At 38.6% G+C, this 27036-nt stretch overlaps 1 protein-coding gene and 1 long non-coding RNA gene across 9 annotated transcripts in view; one reads left to right on the top strand and one right to left on the bottom strand.

The window, feature by feature from the left end:
• The window catches only part of TENM2 (teneurin transmembrane protein 2), a 557904-nt gene that overhangs the window by 454509 nt on the left and 76359 nt on the right, over nucleotides 1-27036 (top strand). For 4 of the 8 annotated variants that reach the window (XM_085073433.1, XM_085073438.1, XM_085073439.1 and 1 more), the window contains 4 exons: nucleotides 2549-2650; nucleotides 6418-6450; nucleotides 20476-20670; nucleotides 25976-26176. In XM_085073433.1, coding sequence (XP_084929559.1) covers nucleotides 2549-2650; nucleotides 6418-6450; nucleotides 20476-20670; nucleotides 25976-26176 — 531 coding nt within the window. The remainder of the gene's footprint in view (nucleotides 1-2548; nucleotides 2651-6417; nucleotides 6451-20475; nucleotides 20671-25975; nucleotides 26177-27036) is intronic. The other 4 variants (XM_085073437.1, XM_085073436.1, XM_085073435.1 and 1 more) reach the window with 1 other exon arrangement.
• Nucleotides 20534-26017, bottom strand: LOC146431126 (uncharacterized). The gene is made up of 3 exons (XR_014854867.1): nucleotides 25953-26017; nucleotides 22264-22391; nucleotides 20534-20644 (listed from the first exon to the last, which is right to left on the bottom strand). It is a non-coding gene; the product is annotated as an uncharacterized LOC146431126 (long non-coding RNA).

Genomic DNA, 27036 nt, shown 5'->3' with positions numbered 1-27036 from the left:
GTTAGTTTTGGAAAGCAAGGCTCAGATAAGTTCAGTGTGGTTTGAAGCATTCCCCAGTTGCTATTCCTCTCCCTAATCTCTGTCATTTTGATACTTCTTATTTGCTACTCTGAGGAAACTACTTTATATCCAGGTGGAATAGTACCCAACAGGAGAGCTGTTTAATCTTGGTGGAAAGACAGCTCAGGAAACTGATACCTGCAAATGAGATTATTGTTTGCAGCCACCCTAGAGACTAATTGAGTCAGTTAATTAGCTGTATGTTGTTTTACAGCTTACTACTCACCTAATAGTGAGTCGTCTCCTCAACATGGTGGAAGAGCATCTACCTGCAGTTTTGTTAGAATAGGGTTACATTCAGTTGAAAATCAAAATGAGTCTAAATTATCCAGGTTTTATTAGATTTGTTGAGCTTTGAAGCACTTAATGAACTTTGCTGATGATCTTTTCACAGTGATGTAACAAATTCTGAGGTGTCCTATGTGATATTCTGTCCTGGCTGCAGTGTTCCATGGCACTGTGTTGTATAAATCTGTAATTCCTGTTTGTTTAGAGAAAGAGAAACTGTAAAAAGTACAAGTGAGTTTTTAAACTCAATGAAAAATAGTCAGAGGTATTTTCCAGTCTTGCTTGATTACTAATATGAAGCCTAGGTTGGTTTTTTTTCCTTTTACATTAGTACAACATTCAGTTTGTTGGCCTAAGTCCCAAAGGGTGTAGGTGGATAATCAATACTGTCATTAAGTATAAACATAATTGTTTCTGTTAACCTGAATTAAGATGAAAAAAAAATTTTTCTATGAATGTTGAGATATATAAATAAATATATATATATGTGTATATATATTTGCATATTTACCCATAGAAGGCCTTATCTACTTCTCTAAAAACAAGAACATTTGTGCTTTTCTCTTGTTATGCCCCTGTTGTGCTTAGAAAACCTCAGGATATTATAAGCTGTCCTTGAAAGAGTTGCCTGGTCAAGGCTATAGCTTTCAAGAGCATCAAAGGTCTAATAGTCAGGTAGACTACTTGATAGTGCAATGATAGTAATTGAAATGAAATCTGGAGAAAAGTATAGTGTTTTAACTGGTTCAGAGGAGGTTCTGCACACACCCTGGATCAGGTGCTCTGTAATGAAAGGCTCTGAGACAGCTGAACATCTCTCTGGTGTGGAAGAGGAGGAAGAATAACAGAAATTATGTTAACTCCCAGACAATACTAAATTTACCATGATTTTGAATACATGGAAAATGCTTTTGTGTGCCATGAAGCAAAATAATGAATAAATTTATAAACAAGCCTCTTCATGAGACAAATTGATATCTTTGAGCACTGCATTTCAATTTTTCTTTTCACTGTTTACATGAATCATTTCAAGAGGCCAAGCTAATGGCATCTCTTTGAAAATTTGCTTTAGAGTTTTTGTATTTGGTGTCCTGAAAGTGTGAAATTAGATTTAAAGTTGTATTTGAATCCTTTTCTTCTTTTCAGTTTAATTTGACAAATAAAAATACTCTGTGTAGTTCTGCTAGTTGCAAATTCAAATTTTATTTTCCATGTTGTACAGCAGCTTGGTTTGGTGCCTGGGGCTGACAGAACCATTTAGTTTGGAACCACAGGTCCCACGACAGGGAGTAATTCTGAAGAGTAATATTCCAATTAGATTTTTATTCCAATAATTCAGTGTTGAAAATATGTTCCTCTGAAATCCAACAGCTTTCAAATTAAAATAATTTTAAGAATTAATTTCAAAAATGGAATTTGAGTTTTAGATTGTTGTTATGCAAATTAGTCTATGTATTATCCAAATGATAACAGAAATTGTGGAAAAATAAGTATTTTGGTACAGCTGAAATGTTAACAGGCTGCTGTGTCTGCTCTTCTCATATTATTGAAGTCAACAGCATTTCAAACTGTCACTCAAACTCTGATATTACACTTTGTCCTCTGTTTTTACAGAACTCTTCTTCATCCTCTTGCACAGCCACTTGCACCTTTTGAATTTGCTTTTTTAAGGATCAAGTAGATATGCCAGAGCAAAAGAGCTCCTTTTGGTCCTGTTCAGCAGATATTATTGTCAGGTTAATTAATGACGCTTTAAATGCCTGTAGAAGGAAAAGAAGACAAAGTCCTTGGCAGAATCAGTTTCCCATGGCAGGGTGGTTGTGCAAGAACAAAGTCTCATTCCAAAAGGGGGAATGTTAATTTTCCTAATAAAACATTGTATTTGCTGCATCACATAAATTCAAACATGGCTGTAGAGGTCTTCAGAGGTCCCATCCATTTTTGGAACAGAGGATTTGGGTTCCAATGGTGCCCAGAACTGAATATGTGACTTCAGAACGTCTCTAGGTCTCTACACTTGCTCATGCTGCCATAAAGCTCGGTGCATTCTGCTTCACCTGAACCTTGTGGTGTCAATATTGTTAGGGGTTGTTCCTCTAAGTATTGCAGACAAATTAAAGTGGAGAAAAATTAAACTAATAATCTGTAGTCTAAGTAAGGACCAACCAACTAAGGTATGCCTGTGATGCTTTAATTTCAGACTCAGTGCAAGACTGCCCCCGTCATTGCCATGGGAATGGCGAGTGTGTATCTGGTGTCTGCCACTGTTTTCCAGGATTTCATGGAGCAGATTGTGCTAAAGGTATCATTTTCCCTGTATTTACAAATAACCAGTGTGTGTTTGTCATCTATTGATCTGCAGTGCCTGCTAGCTAACATAGGTCTCAGCTAGATTCAAATAGAACAATTTGCTTTTTTTCCCTTAGATCTCAAGTTAAATATGATCAAGGGGAAGTATTGCCACATTGCCGATGAGCTGGCATAGCTACAGCTTTTTTTGTGGCAAAGGTTACTACCTTTGCAGAAATGGCAGAAAATATTTATTTTCTGTTGAAGTGGATGGATTACCAATGCTTTCTGATAATCATTTGCTGGTCTGCAAGAAAAGACTGATTCTCTTCACTGACAGAATGTAGTATATATTCTGGCTTTCCTAAGCCTTACTTCTAGCACAAAGCATCTTTCTTGCATACGAAATTACTCTTTGACCAAAGAAACTTTACCTTTTGTAGAAAAATAGGTAGGGCCTGATAAAATCTTAAAATAAACATTTTCTGAAATGTCAGTTGTAAATTTTAACAACCAAAACTGGGAAATACATTGCTGTCAAGGATTAGACAGACATCTAAATGACATCTATGGATTCGCAGTATGTGTTTATTAAGTTTTTCTGAGTGTTTTAGATAGCTGTCATAGGGAAGTGTTTCATAAAAGAAGACCTCTTTAGATTGTACAGCAGAAGCAGGTACGTTGTCTAAATTACTTGGTTGTATTCCCCTGTGTTCCTGAGCACACTCAGGATGTTTTACAGTTTGCTCTCTTCTTAGTTTGTGTGAGGTTTAGGCACACCAGCAATATCACTCTTACAATTGTTTTCCACAGGGAGAGGGCTGTTAGTGTTCCAAGGGGGATAGCCTGGTGTTTGAAAGCTTTTGGAAATAACTTGAAGTGCCTTAGAAATTTGCTCATTTCTTCTTAGACTCCTGCTGCAGTCGTGAGGACAGTTCATTGTGCCCTCCTCTTTCACTGCTGCAGCATATCTGTGTGTCTGTGAAATACTCCTTGAGTAGCTGCTATAATTGTACTGGAGTGAGTAATCTCTTTTTTGTCTCCACATTTGGCTCTTGAAGGTGCCCCAGTACAAAAAAAAAGAGAAAAATAGAGATCCCAAGGGCTTTGGAAAGCTAATGCTGATATTTCAGTGCTCGCCCTGCTCATTTTACAGAATGCTTCAAATGCAGCGTGCATCTTGTTTGATTACCTGAGAAATTAAGACAGCTGGTAAATATAGAGAGGAGATATCTGTATTCCACAAAGTAAATGGTGTGATAATGTGAGCTATAAATACAGATTGACAGCTCTATGCGTTTCTGTGGTGTTAACCTGTGAAAGTATGCATGCAGTGACTGTGTGCTTCACTGCCACCCTTCACACATACATGGCCATTAGATCAACTCATTTGCATTTGGAGTTGTGGAACAATCCTGCATTGTCTACTGAACCTCTGTGTAACACTGTATGCTGTGTTAGTGCTAGAAAATACTTTGTTCAGGCTGTGACAGATAAATAGCTTTTTTATAGGGTGCTTGTCAAGCTGTATCTGTCAGGCTTCTCCTGCCCCTCAGTGCATTCCCTCTGCTTCCTGCTTTGTCCTTTCTGTGTTGTCTCTTTCCCCTCAAAAGCAGAAATGGTTTTTTGGAAGCTTCCTTCAACTCTTCCAGTGTTTTCTTGTCAGACATCATGGTATTTCAAAAGAACAAAGAAGCTTGAAAATCGACACAAAATGAGAGCATGGGTGTGTTGACAGCAGTGTTTCTGTGCAGGCACAGCATTGCCCTGAGCTGGGTGAGAGGGCTCTTTGCCTCACCTCTTTCACTGCCATGCCTGTTCTCACAGCCAGGGATTTTTCTGCTTATTTGAGTGCTCATTAGATGTTAGAGCAGTTTCAAAAGACAGAAATCAAAATTGGGATTCTCTGCATGGTAAAGCACAGTAAAACGAGATAGAGAATGATATCTTCTGCAGCATATTACACGTATGAAAACATTTAATGTCTACCATGATGGTAAATTTATATTTAGACTGTCACAAGTATGGAAAGATAATGATTTTTTTCCCATTGTATTTTTTTAATTATTATTTCCCTAGAAATGCATATTTCAATATCTCATTTCTCCACCCTATAATAATTTGAGGTAAGACTCAAATACAGAAATGTGGAGAAAATGTGAACAAACTCCTCCGTTGGCTTTTAGAACTTGGTCCTTGCAGTAACACAGCACTCTGAGAGCTTCCCTTCGGGTGAACCCCCAGTCTGATAGATAGGAAACATGATCCTTTATACCAGAAATACCCCTTACAGAGCTGACCCTGAGGCCATCAGAGGAGTCCTCTGCAAACCGTTTGCAGACAGAGCACAGGGAACCTTCCATCCACGTGGTTCTAAAAGATTAAAATGAAGGAAAGCTGTGAGAGATAGCACAGATTTGACTTCAGATCCGTTAGCTTCAATACTGTGAAAATTATTGGAAAGAGGTGAACTTTTGGCCCAGCCCACAGGTTGTAACACACTTTTACACTCTGATTGAAGTGGAACAAACTTCACCCTCTCAAACACTCCTGCCAAACACTGTGTGGGGTATTTCTGACCATTCTGTGAAAATAACTTATTATCAGGTATTCAATATCAGCAGATTTACTCCATTCTTGTTTAGGCAAGATTCCCTTTGGAGTTGAACCTTATTAAGGTTAAAGAATTCATCTGACATACAAAAAGGTAATGATACATTTTAATCTCATGTGGATAAGATGTGGCATACAAAGAAAAAGAAAATCTGATAATCAAAAGATAATTCCGTGTGGAGATGTGTCCTGTTAAAGCCAGTGGAAAGTTAAAGCCAGTGGAAGATTTGCTGTGAATTGAACTGCACTGTGAGTAACGTTCTGTCCACAGTTATGTGTAGGAGTTTGGTGAAAAGTGATGCTCTGGCCAAGGACCAATTAAAGAATCAGACATGCAGCTATGATTATCTTATTTTGGTGTGTTGTCACCTTTTTATATTCACTTCCACTTTTCTGTAACCTCTATGGTATAACCACTGAAGTATATCAGGAACTCCCTCTTGCTTAGCACTCTGGCTGTTTATGTCTGATCATAGTTTGGATTTCAAGCTGTGTGGTCAATGTGCAAGCAGGCATCCTTCATCATGTCCTGCCTTTCACCACTTGGGAATGGAGTTCGGTGTCACAATGAGTTGAGTTCCTAGAAGGGACTCAGAGTTGGCTATAATTTCATTTCATCTCATAAGATATTCGAAGGCCATGCAACTCTTCCACTCCTTTAACAAAACCACTTCCAAAGACACTGTCAAATACTGTTTTCAAACTGTGAGCAGAGCCTCCTTTAATTTTGCATTTTAAAATACTTGGATTTGCATCATAAGCATCTTTAGCTAATCTGAAAAGGTGAACAATGCACCATCACATGGGATTTCTACATCGACATGATGAGCATAGCCTGCTAAGAGATGGTGTCCAGTTTGTGAAAGGAGAAAAATGGAGTCAAGCAGCTTGTGCAATTGCCATGAAGTTGCCATTTAGCAGATACCTCTAGCTGATTATGCAATGTAATAAGAAACATGTTTAATATTTTAATCTAAATGGATTGAAGGCTTTTGGATTTTTTAAACCAGAAATTTGTGCAATGTTTGATCAGTTGACTTTTTAATCTGATTTTAAGAACTCTAATTACTCAGATTTATGTTATTCGCAATTTCTTTTCCTGTTCTTCTTGTGTGGGTTTTTCATTATTTTATTTTCATTCTGTTTGTTTTTGGCTTACTGGCAAAGGACGGCGCCACTTTAATAAGTATAAAAAGAAGGGTAGGTTTTTTAAAATTTCTTTTTATTTCTTTTGAAACATCTATTTAGTTTGAAATAGTTACTAAGCTGTAAAGTGTAGTCTCTCTCTCTTTAAATTTAGTCTAATGGATTTGCTGTTTGCACTACAGTAAGAGTTCCTGCCATTGCTATTTTCTTTGTTATGTGTGGGCTATTAATCTCTGTATAAAAAATTTTTAAAAGCTGTCAATTATTAGGTAAGTAAGGTATAATTTCTAGAAGTAGCAACTCTTGCATTTTTTCAGTTGTTATTCTAATTTCAGTTGTTTGAGACTCGTCTTGCTCTGAGGTTTTTCAGAGGCTTATTGCTTGGACAATAGTGCATAAAGTAATGTTCTTTCATCCATGGAATACCCTGCTTGAAACTGTTCTCTTTGTGCCATGTCTAGAACACTACCAGTGGCATACGAGGTTCTGGGAGTTTTTGCCATGGGGAAAACACAAATTTTGGGGTGCATCCTGCAGAATAATTCAGTGCTTGGCTCATTGTGGTAGAACACATGGCCCACAGGAATGAATGATGTCCAGCATATGCTGGGAATGCATAGGAGTGTGTATTTGCTCTCTCTTTGAGTCAGGGAAACAGTATTTGTCTTTGTAACTTGGCTGGAAATTTTCAGAACTGAAAATAGCTTAGGCAGACAGAAGCTCCCTGGACTCTGGTGGGAAAGGTGAGAGGATACTGAACAGCTTTTCCTTTGCCTGCCCTGCACGTGGGCAGAGCCTCACAGAAGAGCTGGGAGCTGAGGTGAGGTAGCACTTTGGGTGTTCCATGGCACAGTCACACTGGGAATGTGTCCTGAACTATTCAAGTGACTCCCTGCAGATAACTGCAATAGCTGGTTCTAGATGAGACAATGAAGGAGGGCAGATTAAACATGAGGATGCCATCAGCAGATGGGTCTGCAGAGCAAAGAGCTGGAGAGGAACTGTAGTGCAGGAAGAATGCCAGGTTTGTGGCATTGTTAAGATATTGTAATGAGCAATAGTTAAATCTTATCTATTGTAGTTAGTACTTTACACACAAAGCAAATAAATAAGAGCAGCGCCTGACTCCAGGGATGCACCACCTCAGTACAGGTTTAAAGGGAATGAATGGGAAATGACTGATGGATATGAATATACAGGAAAAAATGGTGATAGTGCAGTGTTATAGACACACCAGCAGTGTGGCTGTTGTCAGCTTGGCGGAACAATGTGGTAAAAGGCAGTTTTAAAGCGGGATAATGGGGCAGATAAAACCTTGTGGATAATGGAGGGCAAATGGGGCCTTCGAAGGAGAGACAAGAGCATAGGAAACAGCTCAAAAAAAGCATTTCTGAAATGTGACTTTCAAAAGCATCCTAAGTCCTGGAAAGGTTGAAGTCAGAATTCAAGCAGTGAGCTGTGGTGGGTGAAGGGGGTCTGTAAATGCAGTTAGATCATGAAGCTCATGTTCCATGAGATGAAAGACCTGAAACATGACTGCAAAAGAAGAGCCACACAGCTGAAGGTTAGATTAAGAAATTAACAATATGACTGTTGAAGCACTGATGCACATAAACCTGACTGAAGAAGACTGAATTTATCAATGTGGAGAAAAATATGTTTATTTAATGTAGATTTTATTTGCTGGAAGCCAGGGCAGAATTCTGACCAAGAGATGCAATGCACAAAAAAGTCTGTAAAATTTTGTCAGAGCCTGAATGGGAGGTGAGAAAATGAATAAAAAAAAAATACAGGTGATGAACCTTAATAAAAGATAGAGTGTAGGTAAATCACCACTGTGATAGAGCAAGAATGCAGGTAGGGTTGAGAAGTAGTGGGATAGATAAAAAAAAGATAAAGAAGAAATAACTGTCGGTAAGCATTTTAGATGTTCATAATCATAGCATGTCTCATCTTACACTTACACTGTACTGTTGAAGGAAGAAAAAAAGTGTTCTTTTCTTTGGAAATGCTGCATTCCTGACTTGTCACCCACACATATCTCACATCCTTTCTTGCAGTTGACAGAACTCAGCATGTTCAGCTTCTCTCTTTGTATCTCTTTCTGGGTGGGTTTGTTTTTGGGTTTTGTGTGTTTATGTGTGTATGTGTGCCAACTTGTGTGCGTGCTGCAGCAGCAGCACAGCCCTGCCTTGTCACTCAAACCTTCCCTCTCAGTGGGTGGAAGCATCATTTTGATACTGGAACAGACAAGGCTGTCTCTGGCAACATTCCCCTCCAGCAGTTCCCACCTCTCTGACTCAGTACCTTAAAATGCCTTTGTTATAAATTTTCTTCTTCTTTTCCCACTCTCATATTTTATTAGCAGGCTATTTTCATTTCTCGCAAACTGGTCATGTCCTCAGTTGCCTCCCAGTGATTTCTATGTCCAGGGCAGTGATCGCCCGCCTGCCCTTGTTTTTGTTAGTTTTATAGAACTGCATTACAGTCTGAAAAGGGGTTTGTGCCATTAACTCTGCCTAAAATTAATTACAGAATAAATAAATAGACACCTAACCTATTTTGACAATGACTGACAGCCATTGCTGTCTATCAGCTGCTAGCTTGCCTGCATGAAATGAGATAGGAGCTTTCATCCAGTGTCAGGTAGACAAGGAGAGCCAACACAAAATCCATCACTGCAGCTCTTGCTAATTGGCAATTTAAACAGGAGCCAAGAGCTGAAGGGTCACAGGCTGGGTTCTTTCAGATTGTTAGTGGTCAAGGCTCCAAAAGCGGCTTGGAGCACACAGACAATAGGAGCCACCATGTCTAGTCTGCAGCTTCCCTCATCAATCCTCATGGATTCTGCTGGAGATGAGAAGTAAGGACAGGGGCTGGAGGGTCTGGGGTCCAGAATCCCACAGCAGATACCTTTTTACATCTCTGCCACCACACAGGTCATTTCACATCCTAACATTTCAGTGTCGCTTAGGAATCTGTACCTGTCCCTCTCGGACATTGGGGATTGAATGGGAGCATTAGCAGCACTCAGATTACTCCTTTTCTGCACCAGGCTGGAATTGGTGCTTCATGCCCTTTGTATTCTTTGTAAGAGAATATTTGCCAAATTGAAATAGAACCCAGGAGCTACTTGTAGCATTGGTAATACTTGAGAAAACAGACTTGAAGAATGTAGGTTTCAACATGCGGAATACTAACTTCTCATTGTTCTTAAAGTTTTTATGGCTTCTGTTGGTTATCCAGCATTGAATTTAGGGTTATGAAGAATTTATCTGCAAAAGATCTTATCCTGAATAATTTTAATTGGGGATGCTCCCATTGTTTAGAAGCACGTTCTTCCTTCTTTTTGTTGTAGTTGGGCTGCTACAGAGCAGCAAAAAAGCGCTTAGTTTTTTAAAGCTGTGTATTTAATGTTGTTGAATATACCTGATAATTGCATCTAGTGTAGCAATTTAATTAGCATGTTGTCTGTATTAAACCACCAGTACAGGCAAATTTGTGCATGTGAGTTACATTGTCCTTTCATATGTTTCTAAATTCATGCTGCAGCCTATGAACTTGAAATTATGTATGTTTCCTTTTCCCAAAGAGCTTGTAGGATAGTGGTGCAGCTAAGAAGGCAGATTTATTCTGTAGGAGAAAATTTCAAAGACAAAGCTAAAAGGATTAAGAAAAAAAAATGGGGAATGCTGAGGAATTCAGTAATGAAAGGAGAAGAAAATAATTGACAGAAGTCACTAATGCCTCTGATGTACAAAACGTGGTAGGTCAAAAGTGGACATGTAAGGAATTATAAGTCTGTGATTTCAGTGAATACTCAGGTATTTTTCTGTGATCACTCCCTACCCCACCTGGAGAAACTCAGAGACCAAAGACAGAGCCACAGGCAGTACTGTAGCTGAGCTGGAACCAAATTTTATTGGCTTAGTATGATAAGAAAGTTTGCTTTGCTTATGTCCAAGATGGAAAGCACATGGAAACACAGTAAAATGTTATTAATGGATTTTTCTTCAACAGTGTTATATTATATTTTCATACTTAGTAAAAACTGGATGCATTCATTTGTTCTCTCACAGCTGCCTTTGAAGACTGCTATAATATCAGTTACTTCTCTATCTTTCTTCCCTGCACAAACACACCTATTTGCATGATTTTTTTCTGTTTCAGTGGCCTTCCAGTAAATAGAATATTTCAAAAGTTTCCAAGTGCAGCAAGGAAGTGGCCATGCATATAAATACGTGCAGGACACAAACCATTCAAACCAAGACATGCAGCTTAGTTCTGGCAAGCCAAAAATCTCTTTTCCTTTACAACACTTCCATTGGTGGCCAAGAATTTCTCTGTTCCAACTCTGCTCTGCTGAGCTGAATTGTTCTCGCTGTGCTCTATGCTTTGTAATTTGCTTTTGTGTTTAATTGGTTAGCTTATTTAATTGTGTTGCAATCTATACTTTGGTTTTACTTTGCTTTGTCTCCCTGGAATTGTTCTGGTGTTTGTTTATTTCATTAAGTTCTAAGAGTTCATCTTTGTAGTTGTGTTGGGATCAGCTTGGAGTCCTTGTGATGATGGTAAATGTCATTGAAGCAACTATGATTAAGTAGTATTGTAAATCACATTATAGAAATACAGCTGTTGTAAGACATCCTTAGTCATTTGCCATCCCTGAATAACAGAAACAGCCCTGAATCATAGCATCAGATTTCAGCATGCGTGACTTTTTTCACACCTACATTATGTCTGGATTTGAACCTGTAATTTAGATATTTTTCTATATTTAGTCCCTATTTCAGTGAGATTAAATTCAGTTAACTGTCATTCCCCTTCACTTTCTCAAACAAACAAAAAAAATCTCTAATTCAAATGTAGAAAGATGTTTAAATTTCTGCAGCTAATGTGGGACTGTGCAGTTAAACATGCTGTGATTTAACTTTTCTGGTAAATGTAATAAGGCAAATAATAGTCACTAAAATGAGAACAAACCAGGCTGCATTTTAAATATCCTGAACACTGCAGTTTGTGGGTGCAATCCTGCATCTATTGCACTGCTGTTTAGCCACAACTAAGCCATTACAGAGAAGCATTCTCTGTAAAGGAAAAAAAAAAGATTTTTACAGCATTCATAAGGAATGGTGTAAAAACTTACTGAAAATATTTGAAGAAATATTTCACTTTTTTTGTTCCTTCTTCTGGAAGCATAAGTGACTTCATGCTGTTAGTGTTTCTCTGTTATGAATCACAACACAGATGTTTGGAAGGAAATTTCTGCTATTTGATGTTTGTCCTTAGTGCTGCTTTTTGTGAGCTTGAAGCATCATCTCTTTGAATCCTCACTGACTCTTTCCACTGAGTTAGCAACTGAAACCTCTGAAATAGTTTAGTTTTCCCTTCCTCCGCAGTTTTCCTAGTGATGAAGTTATCAAAACATTCGAATGAAGATCTACATGCTTGTCTATGACAGTAGCTGATTCCAACATCTGTTGGTTTCCATCTGTTGGTAGGAAGCAAAACTTGTTTCTCTGCATGGTCTTGTATCGACTTCACTGCTTATATCTAAAGCAGGAATTTCACAGCTCTGATTCTGTGATACTCACAGAAAAAGAGTTGGTTTGGCAGGTTTGGGTTTTTTCCTTTCTTTTCAAAGGCATAAAGTAAGTGGGAAACTGATCAGTTTCATTCTTCTGTGGTAAATCAGAATCAGAGCAAGGGAGCTTCCATTTCCTTGAATGCATTGATGCATGTGAAAAGGAGATTGAGCTGTGCCCTTCTTACACGATGTAGCAGATAGAGAGGACTTGAACTGGATTGGCTGCAAATCGTGTTCATGTCCTATGTGAGAACTGCAGTCTTCCCTTTAGCACAGGACAGTGGCAGAGCTTCTGCAATGGCAGAGAAAGAAACAACCAGGCTGACCAAGAGGTGATTCTGACAGGACCAAGTCCTCAAGACATTTGACTCCTGGCACAGCTAGCTGATTTATCAAGTGTCAGTGCACTCAAATGTCCTCTTTTGTCTCTGTCTCCAATTTGTAGCTTGTTTTATGCCACTTGAAATCCTTTTTTATGTGCAGCTGTGACTTCTCCAGTGAGAGAGTGCAGTGGTCTTTCTCTCTCCCCCTGAAGCACTACAAGTATCTTTATCTAAGACCTTTGTTGGTGGTTAGTGAGATTGGCTAAGCTCATCCTCACAAAAGCAGTACTGGGCCTTCAGCCCTTTCAATCCACCCTTAAAATAGTTCTGAGGCATTTGATATTGGCTTCATTTTTATTTCCTATTCTTACACACTGCATTGTTATTGTTATTGAAAATATTATAGGGGTTAAACAATCAAGCAAAATTTACTTGTACCACAAGTGAGCAACCTCAAAGAGATCAGTTAAAAAAATTGCTGTGTTTCTGGAAATTGGTGCTTGATAGTGTGGGAAGACACATTTGTATTTCTTATATAGATTTTTTGTAACAGTTGTTAAGCAAAGCAATTATCTAATGGAAATAGATCCTTTGTACAGAGGTAGAGGAGGGAACAGCAAGTGTTTTCTTTTTGACAGATAGGCTCATGCTGAAGTTGTGAAAAAAATATTACCTTTTTGATAAATTTGGGCCAAAGCAAAAGTTTGCTGAGTGTTCAGAAGAATGTAAATATTAATTGTGCAGTTAATGCTGTCCACTCACTCCTATAAAAATCATGCCATTTTTTTTGTGGAACAGCTTAAGTACTTATCGATTGAGAACTTCTATAACTCCCCAAATGGAGGCATCCCCATATCTCTACAGGTATTTTAAATGAATTGAATTAATCATAGGCTTAAAAGTCTCTAGTGATCTTTGTTAAGTTTCCTGGGTTTAATTAAAACATCTGTGCAGTTTTAATTTATCGATTCATCCAACTCATATGTCATGTTTTTAACACACCCCAGCATGCTCTGCATCATTTTTAACCCGATTTCCACTTAACTAAAGCAATTAAATTCACCCCGGATTAATTAAAGCATCCATACTTTAGTGCTTAAGTCAGCTTGTGCTGCTTTCCCCAAATGGTTTCTGAATGTCAGAGATTTGACACACCTGATGGGTTTTTTGTCCTTCTGGAAATTCTTCTGTGGATTTTTCCTCTCTTGCTAGTGCAGTTGGGCAGAGCTTGGGAAGGCTGGGGCTGGGCAACTGAAGTGGGGAGAGCAAAACACAGCTGCTGGGAGAGACAATCCCTCCTCACGCTGAGCTGATGGCTGCCAGGGCACAGCAGCACTGTGGTTAAGCCATTTCAACCACCTGAGTGTCCTGCAGTCAAAGCAATCAGTTTCATGAACTGCTAAACCACCTTCTGTCACTGACAGCTTTTTATACTTCTTCAGTCTCCTACTTCTGGGTCAATTTCTAGAACTTGACTTCTGCTTGGAAGACCATGAGGCTTTAGAGCAACCTAAAAGTTGTTGTAGATCTTTCTAATTGTCACTGGTTTTAAGAACATTTCAGCCTGATGGAAGTTAGTGAATTTAGTGATCTCTGGAGAGCTGTCAGGCCAGTCAAACACCATTCCTTCTGACCATGCAAATAGCATGTTTGAGGCACAAAGAGCAAGTGAGAGAAAGCAGTCTTGGATTCGTTCAATCTCCCATTCCAGAATGATCTTCTTGGGCGTAATTTTGCTAGGGGTGGAGCAGCTTCCCACAAGGGAACTAGTATAAAAATAGAGGAAAACAGTAAAAGAGAAACAGCATAAACTATGGAGTGGTCTTAGAAGTCATTTCAGATTTTCATATCCACAAATGAACTTCACTAAAAGCTAATAGGCTTGGAGACAAGTAGTGAAATGTGCAGCCAACTGATTAAAATAGGTTTAAACAGAAAAAATGAAGGAAAGTGTTGTCAAACAAAAGCATTGTATTTTCAGACTATAACTAAGTAGTTTTTTATATATTTTAATTTTTAGAAATGTCTTGTGGGCAAATACTTGGTGTAACAAGGGATGTGATAATTAAGGGCAAATATTTGGTGTAATAAGGGATCTGTAATAAAATAAGGGATGTCTCAGTACTTTTTTGTTTATAATATTAATGTAAAGTCTAGAGCCAACATTTTGAATCAAGTTGACAGCAATTAAATTTTTTAATAACTGGGCTGATCTTCTAAAATGAAAATGCTTTCAATTCCTTAGGGTGTAGTGATTTTGTGGATTTTAAAACAGATTAAGATTGTTCATATATAAATAGGTATGACTTCATTTTAGGAGAACAGGAGCTTGGTTGTAGCTTTTGCAGTGAATCTTAAATTATTCAGGGCTTTGGTAGACAGTTGTAGGATTCTACTCTAGCATCAGTAAAATACATCTTCACCTGCTTACTTATTAATCTAATTTGTCCAGTGAAGAGAAATTAACACTTGTAGTCTAAATGCTGCATATGCATCACCAACATAAAGACAAAGAAGAGTAGATACTTCTACTCACATTGATCAGGTGTTTAAAACCAGGCAGTTGTAGACAACATTTGTCTTGGATCTTTCCTCTCTTTCTGCTCCAGTTTGGAGCTGACCTGGAGTGCATTTATAGGCTTTGGATTAGACTGTCAAAAACTGGAATCCATCTTCTGTATATATTGGCAAAATCGTGCAGAATCTCTCAGCAACAGCAGCCTAATCTCTGCTGAAAGGAAGTCCAAGTGTGAGGTATTAGAGAGTCTGAATTAATTACGCCCTAGAGGAGCTGCACCCAGAGGGGTCACTGAGAGGCCTCAATGCTAAGAAGTTTGACCTACATCTGTCTGCAGTACAATTCCTGGTGGTCAGTGAAAAAAAGAATTTAGTTTCATTGTGCAATTCCACTTTTTTATGTAACTAGGAGTTTGTGCAACTCTGTGGCCAAAGAGCAGAGCAAGACTGCCCAATCAGTTCAGAGAATTTTTGTGACTGAAATTCACTTCCTCCTCCTAAACAGAAGCAACAACAGATAAAAATAATCTCTATTTCTCTTAAGTCTGGCAAAAGTCTGTACAGTTCAACAAGGGCTGAAGATACCTTACATAAGAGTACAAATAGTCTCTTCAGAATGTTAGCTTTTTTTTTTTCTGAATGTGTTTGTTTGTTTAGAGGGAAGTAAAACTCTGACTAAAGGGCTGAGACCAAAGTTCTGTCTCACCCAGGATTTCAGCTATGATGGTGGCATACAGCAGATGGTTGAGTGACAGTGAAAATCTTGTCTTTGTTGCTTCTCCACTGAATGCTGGTTCCAGAGATAATGTGTGTAGGACACATTCCTACAATAGCTGAAGCCTCTTTGTGTTCAGTAGCCTTTGTAGATTTTCATTCCGTGCACTTGTCTATCTCTGTGATCAATCACAGAATGTTCTTCCATGAGTATTAACTTGTCAATTAATCTTGTTAAACTTGTTTGATGGAGCAGTCAGCAGTACTCAGGCACTGCAGATGATTTCCAAGTTTGTTAGTTCAGTCTTAAGCTCACACTTGAACACTCAGTTCTAATTTTCCATACTGTTTACATTGTGAACAGACAGCCAAACCCATCTTTTTTGCACACCAGCTTCTGGTAAGAAGATTGTGGTTTATATGCAAGATTGGAGCTTGGAAGCATTATGGATACAACCATTCTGGCCCTTACCCAAATACCACCCCTTGGTGGTTTTGTCATGAGCATCTCACCACAAAATTCTGTGGCATATACCTTAAAAAATTACGTGGCACAAAAAATTACATTCTTCCCTTGCCATGTTTGAAATTTTACATTTGAATGTAAAAACTGAGCTGCTTGCAAAATACAAGTAATAGAAGAGCATTGCTTGTGACCTGGTCCAGGACAGGGAAGCATTGTACATGCAAGTTCAAGAAGTATACCAATTTGTCTATTTTATGAGGAGGAACTGAAAAAAGTCCACAGCAGAGAACTGACAGCCTAGATCCTAGTGGTACAGGAGTGTCTCTGCACCAGGGTAATGTTTGCTCTACAGCAAGAGAAACCAAGCCAGAACTCTGCCTTCACATCCTGTTTGGAGCTCCAAGTAGCTGGGGAAGGCCTCTCAACCCAGCAGCTGTGTAACTAATCCAAGTTCTTCAGCAGCCTCCAAGAGTTTGTCTGCTCAGATATCCTTTGCTGGTTTCTTGCCTTGCTCTAGAAGAACTGCTCTGGTGAGTATGTGTGTGTGAATGCTGCAAGGGGGGTGCCAGGAGTGTGCACAGACTGCAGCTGGGACACCTGGGGGTTGTCACTGGACAAAGTGGTGCCTTTTGAGGCCAGACCTTTTGGGCATTGTCCCTTGCCATCTCCTCTCCTCATCCATGTGTAATAGGCTGTTACCAAATCACGTTTCCTCATGCATCAGGGAATACGAACGTTACTCCAAAATTACCTTTAGAGAGAGAATTTTTGGAGGGATTGTCTGGCTTGTATTTCCTGCTCAGCTGATGTTCTCAAATGTGTGCAGCCCACAGGACTCGGAGGTCCGTAGTGTCTGTTCATCACCTGAGACCCATGTTAAGAACTTAGATTAAGACCTGATTTTGTTTAAATAGCAGCAAAGGGCATAATTCCATAACCAAAGACACCTTTAGGGTTAATACCTGTTGTGCTTATCCAAACTTCACTCAGAATATATACCTTTGGGCCACACTTGCTTGAGTGTTGCCATAACCACTCCTGAAGACCTCTATCCACTTCTTGACAGTGCAGGTGTGAGATGTGCAATCGATCTCTCCACAAAAATGAGGTGGAACTTGGTTGTTCCATTACATAAAACACCTTCCTTCACATTGCTTCAGCAGATTTTGAGCAATCAGCTCTGTCCTGGAGCAGGGGCCATCCACTTCACATGGGGAAACACAAGCAGTCCCAGATAACAAGAGCTCCAGAAGATTCTTGAGGAGTTTGCACATCACCTGAGGCTGCTGGGGTGTAAACTGAGAGGGGAGTGGTTTGGGTATCATCCTGCAGCAATATGGTCTAGCAAATAGGCACAGCAGAACTGTTTTTAGGCTACCTGCTCCTGTTTTCTATGGAAAAGCAGCTTGATTCTCTCTCTTCCTCATGCAGGACAGAGTATAAACCCATAGCAAAAACAGTCATTAAGAACTACTTATTACTGCAGTGACAAGTCAGAGTCTTATAACCTACCCCTTCTTGCATTCTTGCTTATGTGTTTCTCCTGCAGTCTTAGTGACATGGCAGTCTTGGAAATGCTAAAATCTGACCCAGAATCTCTGTAATTTTTCTTATTCTCAGAGTGATATTCCTGTTACACAGTTTGTGGAATAACTCCAGCAAAGGGTTGTAGATTAAACTGTGGCTTTAAGCTGCAAGTGTCTTCATCTTAACTGTATCCCTGTCATCCGTAAGGTTAAGTGACAGATTCTCTAGTTTGTCCTGAGTCAGTTCTGGTGTCACTGGCATCATGATCGCCCTGGCAAACCCCTGAAGGTAGATTGCTGTTCAACTTATAGACAAGCCTCACAAGGACTGAACAGGTTTGTGAACCACAGCCAGACCTCTGACCTGATAGAAACATGAGGAGAGGAATGAAAAGCTGTGACATGGCTTTCAGCTTGTCTTAAATTCCTGAAGCACCATGGCAGCGTCAGGGAGCACTAAAAAGCTGCTGTGGGAGCTCTTTAGCCCAAGACCCAGCACCATCCAGTAACCTTTCCTCTGCCATGCCAGGCTCTGGTATCCCAGAAGCTGAACCCTGCAAATCCAGGTCAAAAGCAGGAGCCAAGAATGGCTTTCCCACATACAAGTTCCAAATAGCAGATAACATCACTTTTAGCTAGACTGCAGGTACCCATTACTTAATGAGACTTAGGGGCAAAGGAAGCAGAGAAGTGATTTTAGAGCAGGTGTCTGGCACAGAATTACTGGTCTAGGGCTAAAGTGGTCACAGTTAAGTGGCACAGGAGTTTTTTGTTGTTTTGGTTTTCACTTTTTATTTTAATAATGGGTTGATTTCTACTCATTCCCTCTTTCAAGGGAGCATGCTGATTAGATAGAGTTATTGTCTTTATTTAAGTTTACACTCCAGAGGAGAGGTTTGCAGAACAGAAATCCTTCCAGGAACTGAGCGGCATGTTGACCTGTAAAACAGCAAAACAAAAAGAACTGTTCCTCACTTGTATCCAACCTGTGAGTCAGCTCTAAGTTTTTTTCTTTATAACTACTTGAGCAAATGTGGTTTGCCCAAAGAAACTGTTTAATACCTACAGAGGCCATCCTAGAGTGCAGAGTGGGGATACTTTGACCATGTGCTTTTCAATACAGTTGGCTCAGTAAACTTTGTCCTGAAACCAGCTGATAAAAGCAAAACCAGTAGAAATTTAGCATAAACTTTTCCACTGGGCTCAGTAAAGCATTTGGGAACATAGATGACATCTGAAATCAAAACATTGCTGATGGAAATTATATTTTATTGAAATTTGTGTTCATTTTTGCAGTGGGTAAGAAATCAGCAACTGGACCAAACTTACAGTAAGAGCACCAGGTAGCAGTAGAATGAAGTCCTCTTGCTACCAAAGGATGGATAATATGGATCTAAGACATATAAGTATCAAAAAACCCCAAGCTTCAGCATGCTGACTTTAGTATTGTTCTACTGTAGAAGAAAAAGAGGCTAAAAAATATTACATATATTAAATTATATGTGGCCTATGAATCTGTAGTCTTAATTGAAATAATTCTCAGCACCCTAAATTTTAGCTAGCATTTCACATTAGAAATATGAATTTTTTTTTCTGATCAATTTTTTCCCATATCAAATAAGAAAATTCATTAAAAAATCTATCCTGAAATGTGTTCTTGCAGCAGATCAATGGAACAGCTAAGATTAATAAGGGTTGCAGGACTGAACAGTGGAGAAGTTGGATAACCGGACCATTGCACATTTCTTTGTGGGAAATCAATTACTTGGGTTCTTCTTGATCATTCAGGTTAAAGGGATAATAGTAGCCAAGAAGACATCAGGACCTTTTAATGATTAATAGTAGCTTTTGAGTATATTTTTGGCACTGTAAAACTAGGTGTTCACTTCTAATTACTTTGAAGGGGGAAAAGACAGGGAAATAGTTTTCTGTCTTTATCAAACTGCGTCAGAGAAAAGGGCATAAAAGTGCTCCAAGCTTTTCTCAAAGACTTGCTTCATTACTTGCATTTTCTGTTATTTCTCTGTTATTTTTTCTGTTTCTCTGGCTAGTGACCACACATCCAGTCTTTGACCAGCTTGGAAGTTAACAGATTGCCAGGTTCCCAGGGGAGACATGAGTACACAGGAGTGTGAATATGACTTAGTGAAACATTTATATGCCACTGGGTTTTAATCAACCACTTGTTTCTTTCCATGGCTCTGCATATGTACAACATCTGATTCCTGGCACCCAAGACCTACTGACTACCTTGATTATTCATAGGCTTCTCTTCATTTACATAAATGAATATTTGTTCAGAATGTGTCTTACCCCCTGAATAATGCAATGGTGAGGGGTAAGGGTTAATGGTGCTTTCTTGCCAATGCACACAGGGTAAAAGCTGTCATTGGGATTCAGGGAAACAAGGTTCAGCAGAGACAGTGGTGGCAAGGTGCATTTTTAGTAGCTGAAAGCTCGTGTCATTCTTGTGTTCAAGATTCTTACACTGAAAATCAAAGTTTTATCAAAATCAAAAAGTTTGGGGACATTACATTAAAGAAGTGTCATAGTAGAAGAAAGATGCCATAAAATGTGATGTGTGGACTGAATGTTTTGTGTTCTATCTGTAAAAATCAAATGTTACCTAGAGAAACAAAGCAGAGTAACGTCAGACTCAAATCTGTCCACATTACCCTGTTAGTTACCCCAAATATTATCAGTAGTCTATAAAGAATAGTAGTTATATTCTCAGAATGCCCAACACATATGTGCTTTATTAAACAGCAATCAAATTATTTCTTTGAGAAATGAAGAACTGAACCACTACAAATTATCTCAGATTGTTTTTCCCCCTAGTAAATGAACGTATTTGCGTATAAGTATTTGGTGGTGGAATTTTAGTGATCTTTTACACGAGTGCATGCATGACCTTGTGTGCTGTTTTTCTTTCGTTGCGTTTTGCAGCTGCCTGCCCGGTTCTGTGCAGTGGCAATGGTCAGTACTCCAAAGGCACCTGCCTGTGCTACAGTGGCTGGAAAGGTCCAGAATGTGATGTCCCCATCAGCCAATGTATTGATCCCTCATGTGGAGGTCACGGTTCCTGCATCGAAGGGAACTGTGTCTGCTCTGTGGGCTATAAAGGAGAAAACTGTGAGGAAGGTAGGATATTTATCTTCTGTGTTGTGAGTTTGTTTTCTGGGTTGGGAGTTATTTAATGGGTAGGGAAAAGGGAAAGAACAGCATAAAAATCTAAGCATAAAACTGCTGTAGCAAATAATTGCAAAAGAACGTAAAAATGTAGTCCATCACAATTTTACTGATCTGTCAGAGTTCAGACAAAACTTCTGGCCTTCCATTTTGCAGCATTAAGTGTCTAAAGTAAACCTGAATAAGTAACAAGCTACAAGTAAAACTGAATAAGTCCTTTGTTGAAGAGGGAAGAAAATCCTTTTTTATGGATTATGTTACCAAACAATTTAGATGTGAAATGCAGAGGAAAAAGGAGCAGTGGTAGACAAAATTGTGTAGCTTCAACTTCACACAAACACATATCAATCACTATTAAGACAGAAGCTGATGAAAAATATTTGAGAGACTTAGATATCCATGTTACTTACAGACTTAATGTGGGGCAAATTACACCTGTTGGCTGCAATCATATGGGATTAAAGAAAGGTAGATGGCACACAGGAATAACTGTCCTTTAAATGCAGAAAAGCTTCTCAGGCTGAAATTGTCCAATTCCTTGAGTATGTAGAATGAGCAAATTTTAAAAAATAACCCATGCAAAATGTGGTCGTAGATTAAGCTCAATACTGAGTTGTATTCACAGAGTTTTCTGTTAAAATGCACAACATAAATTGGACTGCTTTTATTTTTAAAATAAAATAGATTTCTTTTTAAAATAAAATAGAGTTCTTTTTAAAATACATTACTGTGCTGCAGAGTTTATTAATCCTCCAAAAGGAGAAGCAGCTTAGGTACTGAAGTGGTAGGACTGGGCTGGCATGCTGTTAGGTCTAAGGATTATCCTGAATGGGTTGCAGAGCTGTATTGATGCTGTGTATATTGATTTTTATCTTACCCTGTAGTAAACAGCTGTTTCTCCCATCAGAAAACAAAGGGAAGAAAACTTGGGATAAACAAGCCACTAAGGGTTTTATTCCTAGGACTGCAGTCATCACCTTTAGGACAAGATCTTCCAGTAGTCTGAGTGAACTTGTGGTAAAAGAGAAAAACAAACAAACAAATCAAGAATTCTCACTGGTGGGACTGCAATTGTTTGTTCTGTTCATTCCTGTCATCTCCTTCCACTAAATCTTCTCAACACTGGTTATTAGAGCTTTGCTGCAGAATTCAGTTGAAGTCAAGAGTTTTGCATTGTTTTTAATAGGTTACATTTTAAACTATATCCAGAAAATCCGGCAACGTCCTTAGAATGGACAGTTCTCAGTTCCCCCTGAGTTTATGATACTAGGAAATACTTAAAAATTATCCAAAATTCCTTGCTTTAACTATCATTCCCATCAAAACCAAAGATGGAAAAGACTGTCATAAGATGCTCTACAGCATCCAGTCTATTCCCCAGGAATGCAGAATCTCTCTTTCTGGTACTAACTGCAATTGTTTGCTTGGTCTCATTGAGTTTTATACATTTCATCATGTTTTCTGTTTTATAAATACCTGTGTTATTAGAGATTATGGTAGATGGCCTAAAATGATCTTTTTTTCATTTAATTCAGCAAATTTTACCTTACGAGCAGTTCCTCCCTCACTCTGACTGTAGTTTCCAGCTGCTATGATGGAATTCTCTCTCGGCTTTCAATTCCCTAGAATGGCTGTGGTGTATCTGGGCTAGACACTTTGGGTCCCCTGGACTCCTGTAAGAGAAATAGGATCCTGTGGTGCTTAATCCATTTTATCCTGAGGTGAATGTTTGGAATGGTGAAACAAAGCCATCAGCAGCTCCGGAGAAGTTTACAGAACGAGCCAGTGCAGCCCTTTTTGCAAAGGTGTTGTGTTAACTCCAGCCAAAATTGGGAACAAAGCAAAACTCTGTCAGTCAACAAAGCTTTTTGGGAGGTGAAGTGCTATGTGAGATGAAAGGATATACATTTTTAATCAACACTGTGCTTGGAAGGATAAGTTTTTTCTTAAAAAGATAAATGGGTTACAAAAGCAGGAGGTATCGATTGCAGACTTGGAAGGGGCCAATAACATGACAGGAAAGGTTAAAATAACCTTTTGCATATATAACTGGGCAATAAATAAGGCAATAAATTAATTTGAAAATAAATAAAAATCAACCACCGTGTTTCTACTCTAAAATTCCATTTCTTTTGTACATATTTTGTACATTAATTCGAGTACTATGGGAGAAAGGGTATACTATGATGTGATGTCTCTAATTAATCATCTACTTAAAGTTTTTGCATGAATTGAAATTTTACCCTTTTAATGGTATAATGATAGAAATAATATTTCTGTATTTATATATAATATATGAAATCTCCTCTATTGATTTGAACTTACAAAAGGAATGGCAAAGGTTGATTCATTTGCCATTTTCCAACTAGGATATTGAATTAGAATAAGTGGGTCAGCAATTTTTTTTCTTCCCAATAGCTTTTTATTTCTGATATTCATCATGGTCATATTGTTCAAACAATTTACCTGAAATGAAAGTGACGCCAAAATCAATATTTTTGATGCACAATTTTTGCAGCGTAAACAGTGTTTTTCTATTAACAAATTTGCACAGAAGATGAAGTGGGGTATTTGTCAGGCTTCATTCAGTCTGCTTTGGGGGGACACAAGTGAAATTGCCAAATTAGGTTAAGTTAAGGCTGGTTTTCTTGTCACTTTCCTGGTCGAGTCATTTTTCAATGACATTTAACTTCATAAGTGTAATTCATGGCTCTTTTGGGACTTCATGGTACATATTGTTTGGAAAACTCCTTGACCTCCTTTTTGTCCTTAAGGATATAAATTGCTTTCAGTACCTTTTTTGTCAAATCTACAGAGAGCCCAATACTAAATGAGCTCTAATGATCTGAGCTGCCAGGGGGCTGGGAGTTCCAAGTGTAACACACTTGCTAAAGTACGCTCTCCTTTGTTTAAACACCAAAGAGGGTCCATTTATAAATCCTGATTAAATACCATTGTAAACCCTGCTACACCTCAGGGCCAGAACCTTTGCAACACCAGTCAGTGCAGTTCTATTGCAGGTAATCACATTATGCTAATTTTAGCAGCCGAGGATCTGGCCCGAGATGATAACTCTGAGCAAGGATTAGAACAGAACGAGATTGGGGCTCAGAGTGAAAACTCTCCTCAGTTTAAACTTTGAAAGCTGCTACTTAGATAGAACAAAACAGCTGGAAAACACATTTGTCTAGGACAAAGGACAGAGGTGTTTAGTGTGTTATCCTGTAAAACAAGGGAGATTGGGAGCTTAGGAGCATTGGTAGGTTTGTTCTGTAGAAATAAATCAGCTGCATGAGCACTGTAATTCGGGATAGAGGGAAGAGAGTTAATTTGTGTAACAGAAGGTGGTGTTTTTCATATGCTCCACATTCCTGCCATTAGTGCTTTCATTTGAGAAGGAAGATGATGCATTCCTGACAAGGAGAGTACACTATGACTTACCATTATCTCCTAAATTTAGCAGTCCTATAACACTGTTATACACGTATTACCCTTCTACATTTCCTGTTAAAATACATAATCTTAAAAAAACCCAAAATATACCAAATGTAGGGGGTAAGCAACCTTCATCCTTAAAGTAAATCGGCGCAAGTTTTTTTGTACTTTACTTCTTTATTCAGTCAGACTGCTCTGTGTCTGTTTGGTTCGACAGAAATTGTACAAAAGATGTGTTGTAAACTGTGGACAGGTTATAATTGGGCTAAGCACAAAGAAAGAGTAACAATACAGGACCAGCGCACTGTGCAATTTAAAACAATTTGTGAATTTATCAACTTTGAGGTGAATCACAACCCAATCTTGGTTTACCTATAAATATAAAATTGCATTATAATATTTTCATGTCAGATTAACTCAGCTTTGAATCTTAAAAAGAAAAGAAAAAGCAAACACAAAACTATAGCCAATGTCAACATTAAAATTAAAATCTTGTAAGAAATTTTACAGTAATTTATTTCTGTACTACTGCATTCTGATAACGCATGTTATTGCATCTCTAAATGTGCCCATCTCAATCCTCTCCCTGTATCTAATCTATATACTTGCTTTAAATGTTCTGAAACTAAATAAAATAGTTTGACAAGGCTCTGTGTTTATAGAAAAGTTGAGATTTGAAAGATCAAGTATTGTTCACATCAGGTAGAGTGAAAATGTCTCTGCCTTAATTTAGAAGGATCAATTTGGAAAAGATGAGAGATAAATCACTTTCATTATAAACTCAGATCTTCCTGGAGCAGCAAGAGAGAATGCCAATCATTCTTGGTCCTGCTGTTGTGAGCTAATATATACCAGTCATGAGATGAATGCAAGTTATTTAAGACATGAATTTGACCTTGGCCTTCAATTCCACAGCAAAAGGCACATGGTAAAGCCTTCATGTGGGTATTGGCAGTAAAGCATAGTAGTATTATACAGATTCATGATATAAGATAAAAATTTGGGAACTCATAATGTTACTGATAAAGTTTATTTGAAAGACAGCTTGTAACATTCCTTTATTTATCAGGACTGAAATAGCAACTGAAATTTCATTTCATCATTTTCCATCATAACTATTCTCGCTTTCTTGTTTCTGGGTTGAGATCCATATCTGTATCTGGTTTTATTTCTTAGGAGAAATAATCTGCTGGTTTAGAATTTGGGTTGAAGTAACTAGGGCTCTCAGTTTCACAGCTCAGCTACTAATGGAGCATGGATCAAATATTTCAGAAGTGCCTGAATGATTAGGAGTCTAAATGAAGCTGAAAGCCACTGACATTGTGACTTCTGGGCACTTGAAGTGGCTGTCCTAATGTTGTTCTCACAGTGCTCTAGCATCTCAATAGGAATAATAGCAGTTTTTATGAAGATACTCCAAATAAAAAATCCGTTAAAACTGCAAATTAGTAACTTATTTTGTCATTTAAATATAGTACATGAGTCATTGGAGCTTCAATGTATTTCAGAAGAAATGTCTCCAGGTTTATGTGTGGAACTCTGACTATATATATTTAAATGCTATTTTTAAGTCTTCATGTTTCTCCACCCCAGCATTCCTGCGGTTAACCATCATTGTTCAGTCAAACCCTGCTTTATTTATGTAATGTAAAATGTAAATTAATTCACTTTCTTCTTCCCAGACCAGGTATTAATATGACTCAAAGGACCACCTCAATTTACTTCTTTTCCCACCGCGGTACAAACTTCTCAGAGCACCTTTTCCAAATACCCTCCTGTGCCAAATGACCCTTCTGTACCTCATTTTTGTTTCCTCCTGCAGTGGACTGCTTGGACCCGACGTGCTCCAGCCACGGGGTGTGTGTGAATGGGGAATGCCTGTGCAGCCCGGGCTGGGGAGGAGTGACCTGCGAGCTGCCCCGAGCCCAGTGCCCTGACCAGTGCAGCGGCCACGGCTCCTACGTGGCTGACACAGGGCTCTGCAGCTGTGATCCCAACTGGATGGGGCCCGACTGCTCCGTTGGTAAGAAAAACAGCTTCTCCTGATCTTCAATAATGTTCCTATTCTGTTAAAACATCACTATCTATGGTGAGTTTGAAATGCGATGATAATTTAGAAAGTTGTTGCGTGTTTGGTCTCATTTAGTTTCCTTGAGAAGAAGTGTGTATAGATCTCTGTTTTCATGACATTCTTAATTTGGGTGCAGGTTGGGAGTTTGTGTTTTGTTCTAACACTGATTCTCTTTTAGACTGAAAAAGTTACATAAGTGTACTTCTGTTTCCCAACTGTGAGTGAAAATGTCCATCATTTATGGGAAAAAAAAATACAGGAAATTTTGCTTTTATATTGTAGGTTGAACCTGGAGATGGTACTGTAGGTCAAAACCAAGTCTCTCAAAATACTATTTACATTTTTCACAGTTACTCAGTTATTCCTAAGATTAATCAGCTAGAATACCTCACCAGTGACATGAATATCAAGATGAGTTTTCTGCTTCATGGATTAGCAGTCAGAAAAATTAATGAATGAGAGTTTTGCTGCCACTTTCTTTGGTGATGCATGGGGCAAAAGACCCCTCTGGTTATCTACAATTTCAGCTGGTAGAGATCAGTAGAATTCTTGGAGTGAGACACCGGTTAACTGACTGTGTTGGTAATAGGAATCCAAAATCTCTCCTTGGAAAGTGACTTTTACCCATCATTCTAAATGACCCTGAATTGCCACCATTCTCTGCCAAATGAGTTTTAGGTGAGTTTCAGTCTCATTCTTAGCAAATCAATATCTGTCAAAATCACCCGAGGTCCCGGTCTGAGTAAAGCAGAGTTGCCTGCTCCCCTCGTTTGCTGCTGGCAGTGTTGGGGACATCGCCTCTGACAGTATCA

This window comes from Lichenostomus cassidix, chromosome 13 (assembly GCF_008360975.1).
Source record: "Lichenostomus cassidix isolate B80296 chromosome 13, HeHo_3.0, whole genome shotgun sequence".
NCBI lineage: Eukaryota > Metazoa > Chordata > Aves > Passeriformes > Meliphagidae > Lichenostomus > Lichenostomus cassidix.
The sequence above is the reverse complement of the archived record's forward strand: the minus strand, read 5'-3'. Positions and strand labels throughout refer to the sequence as shown.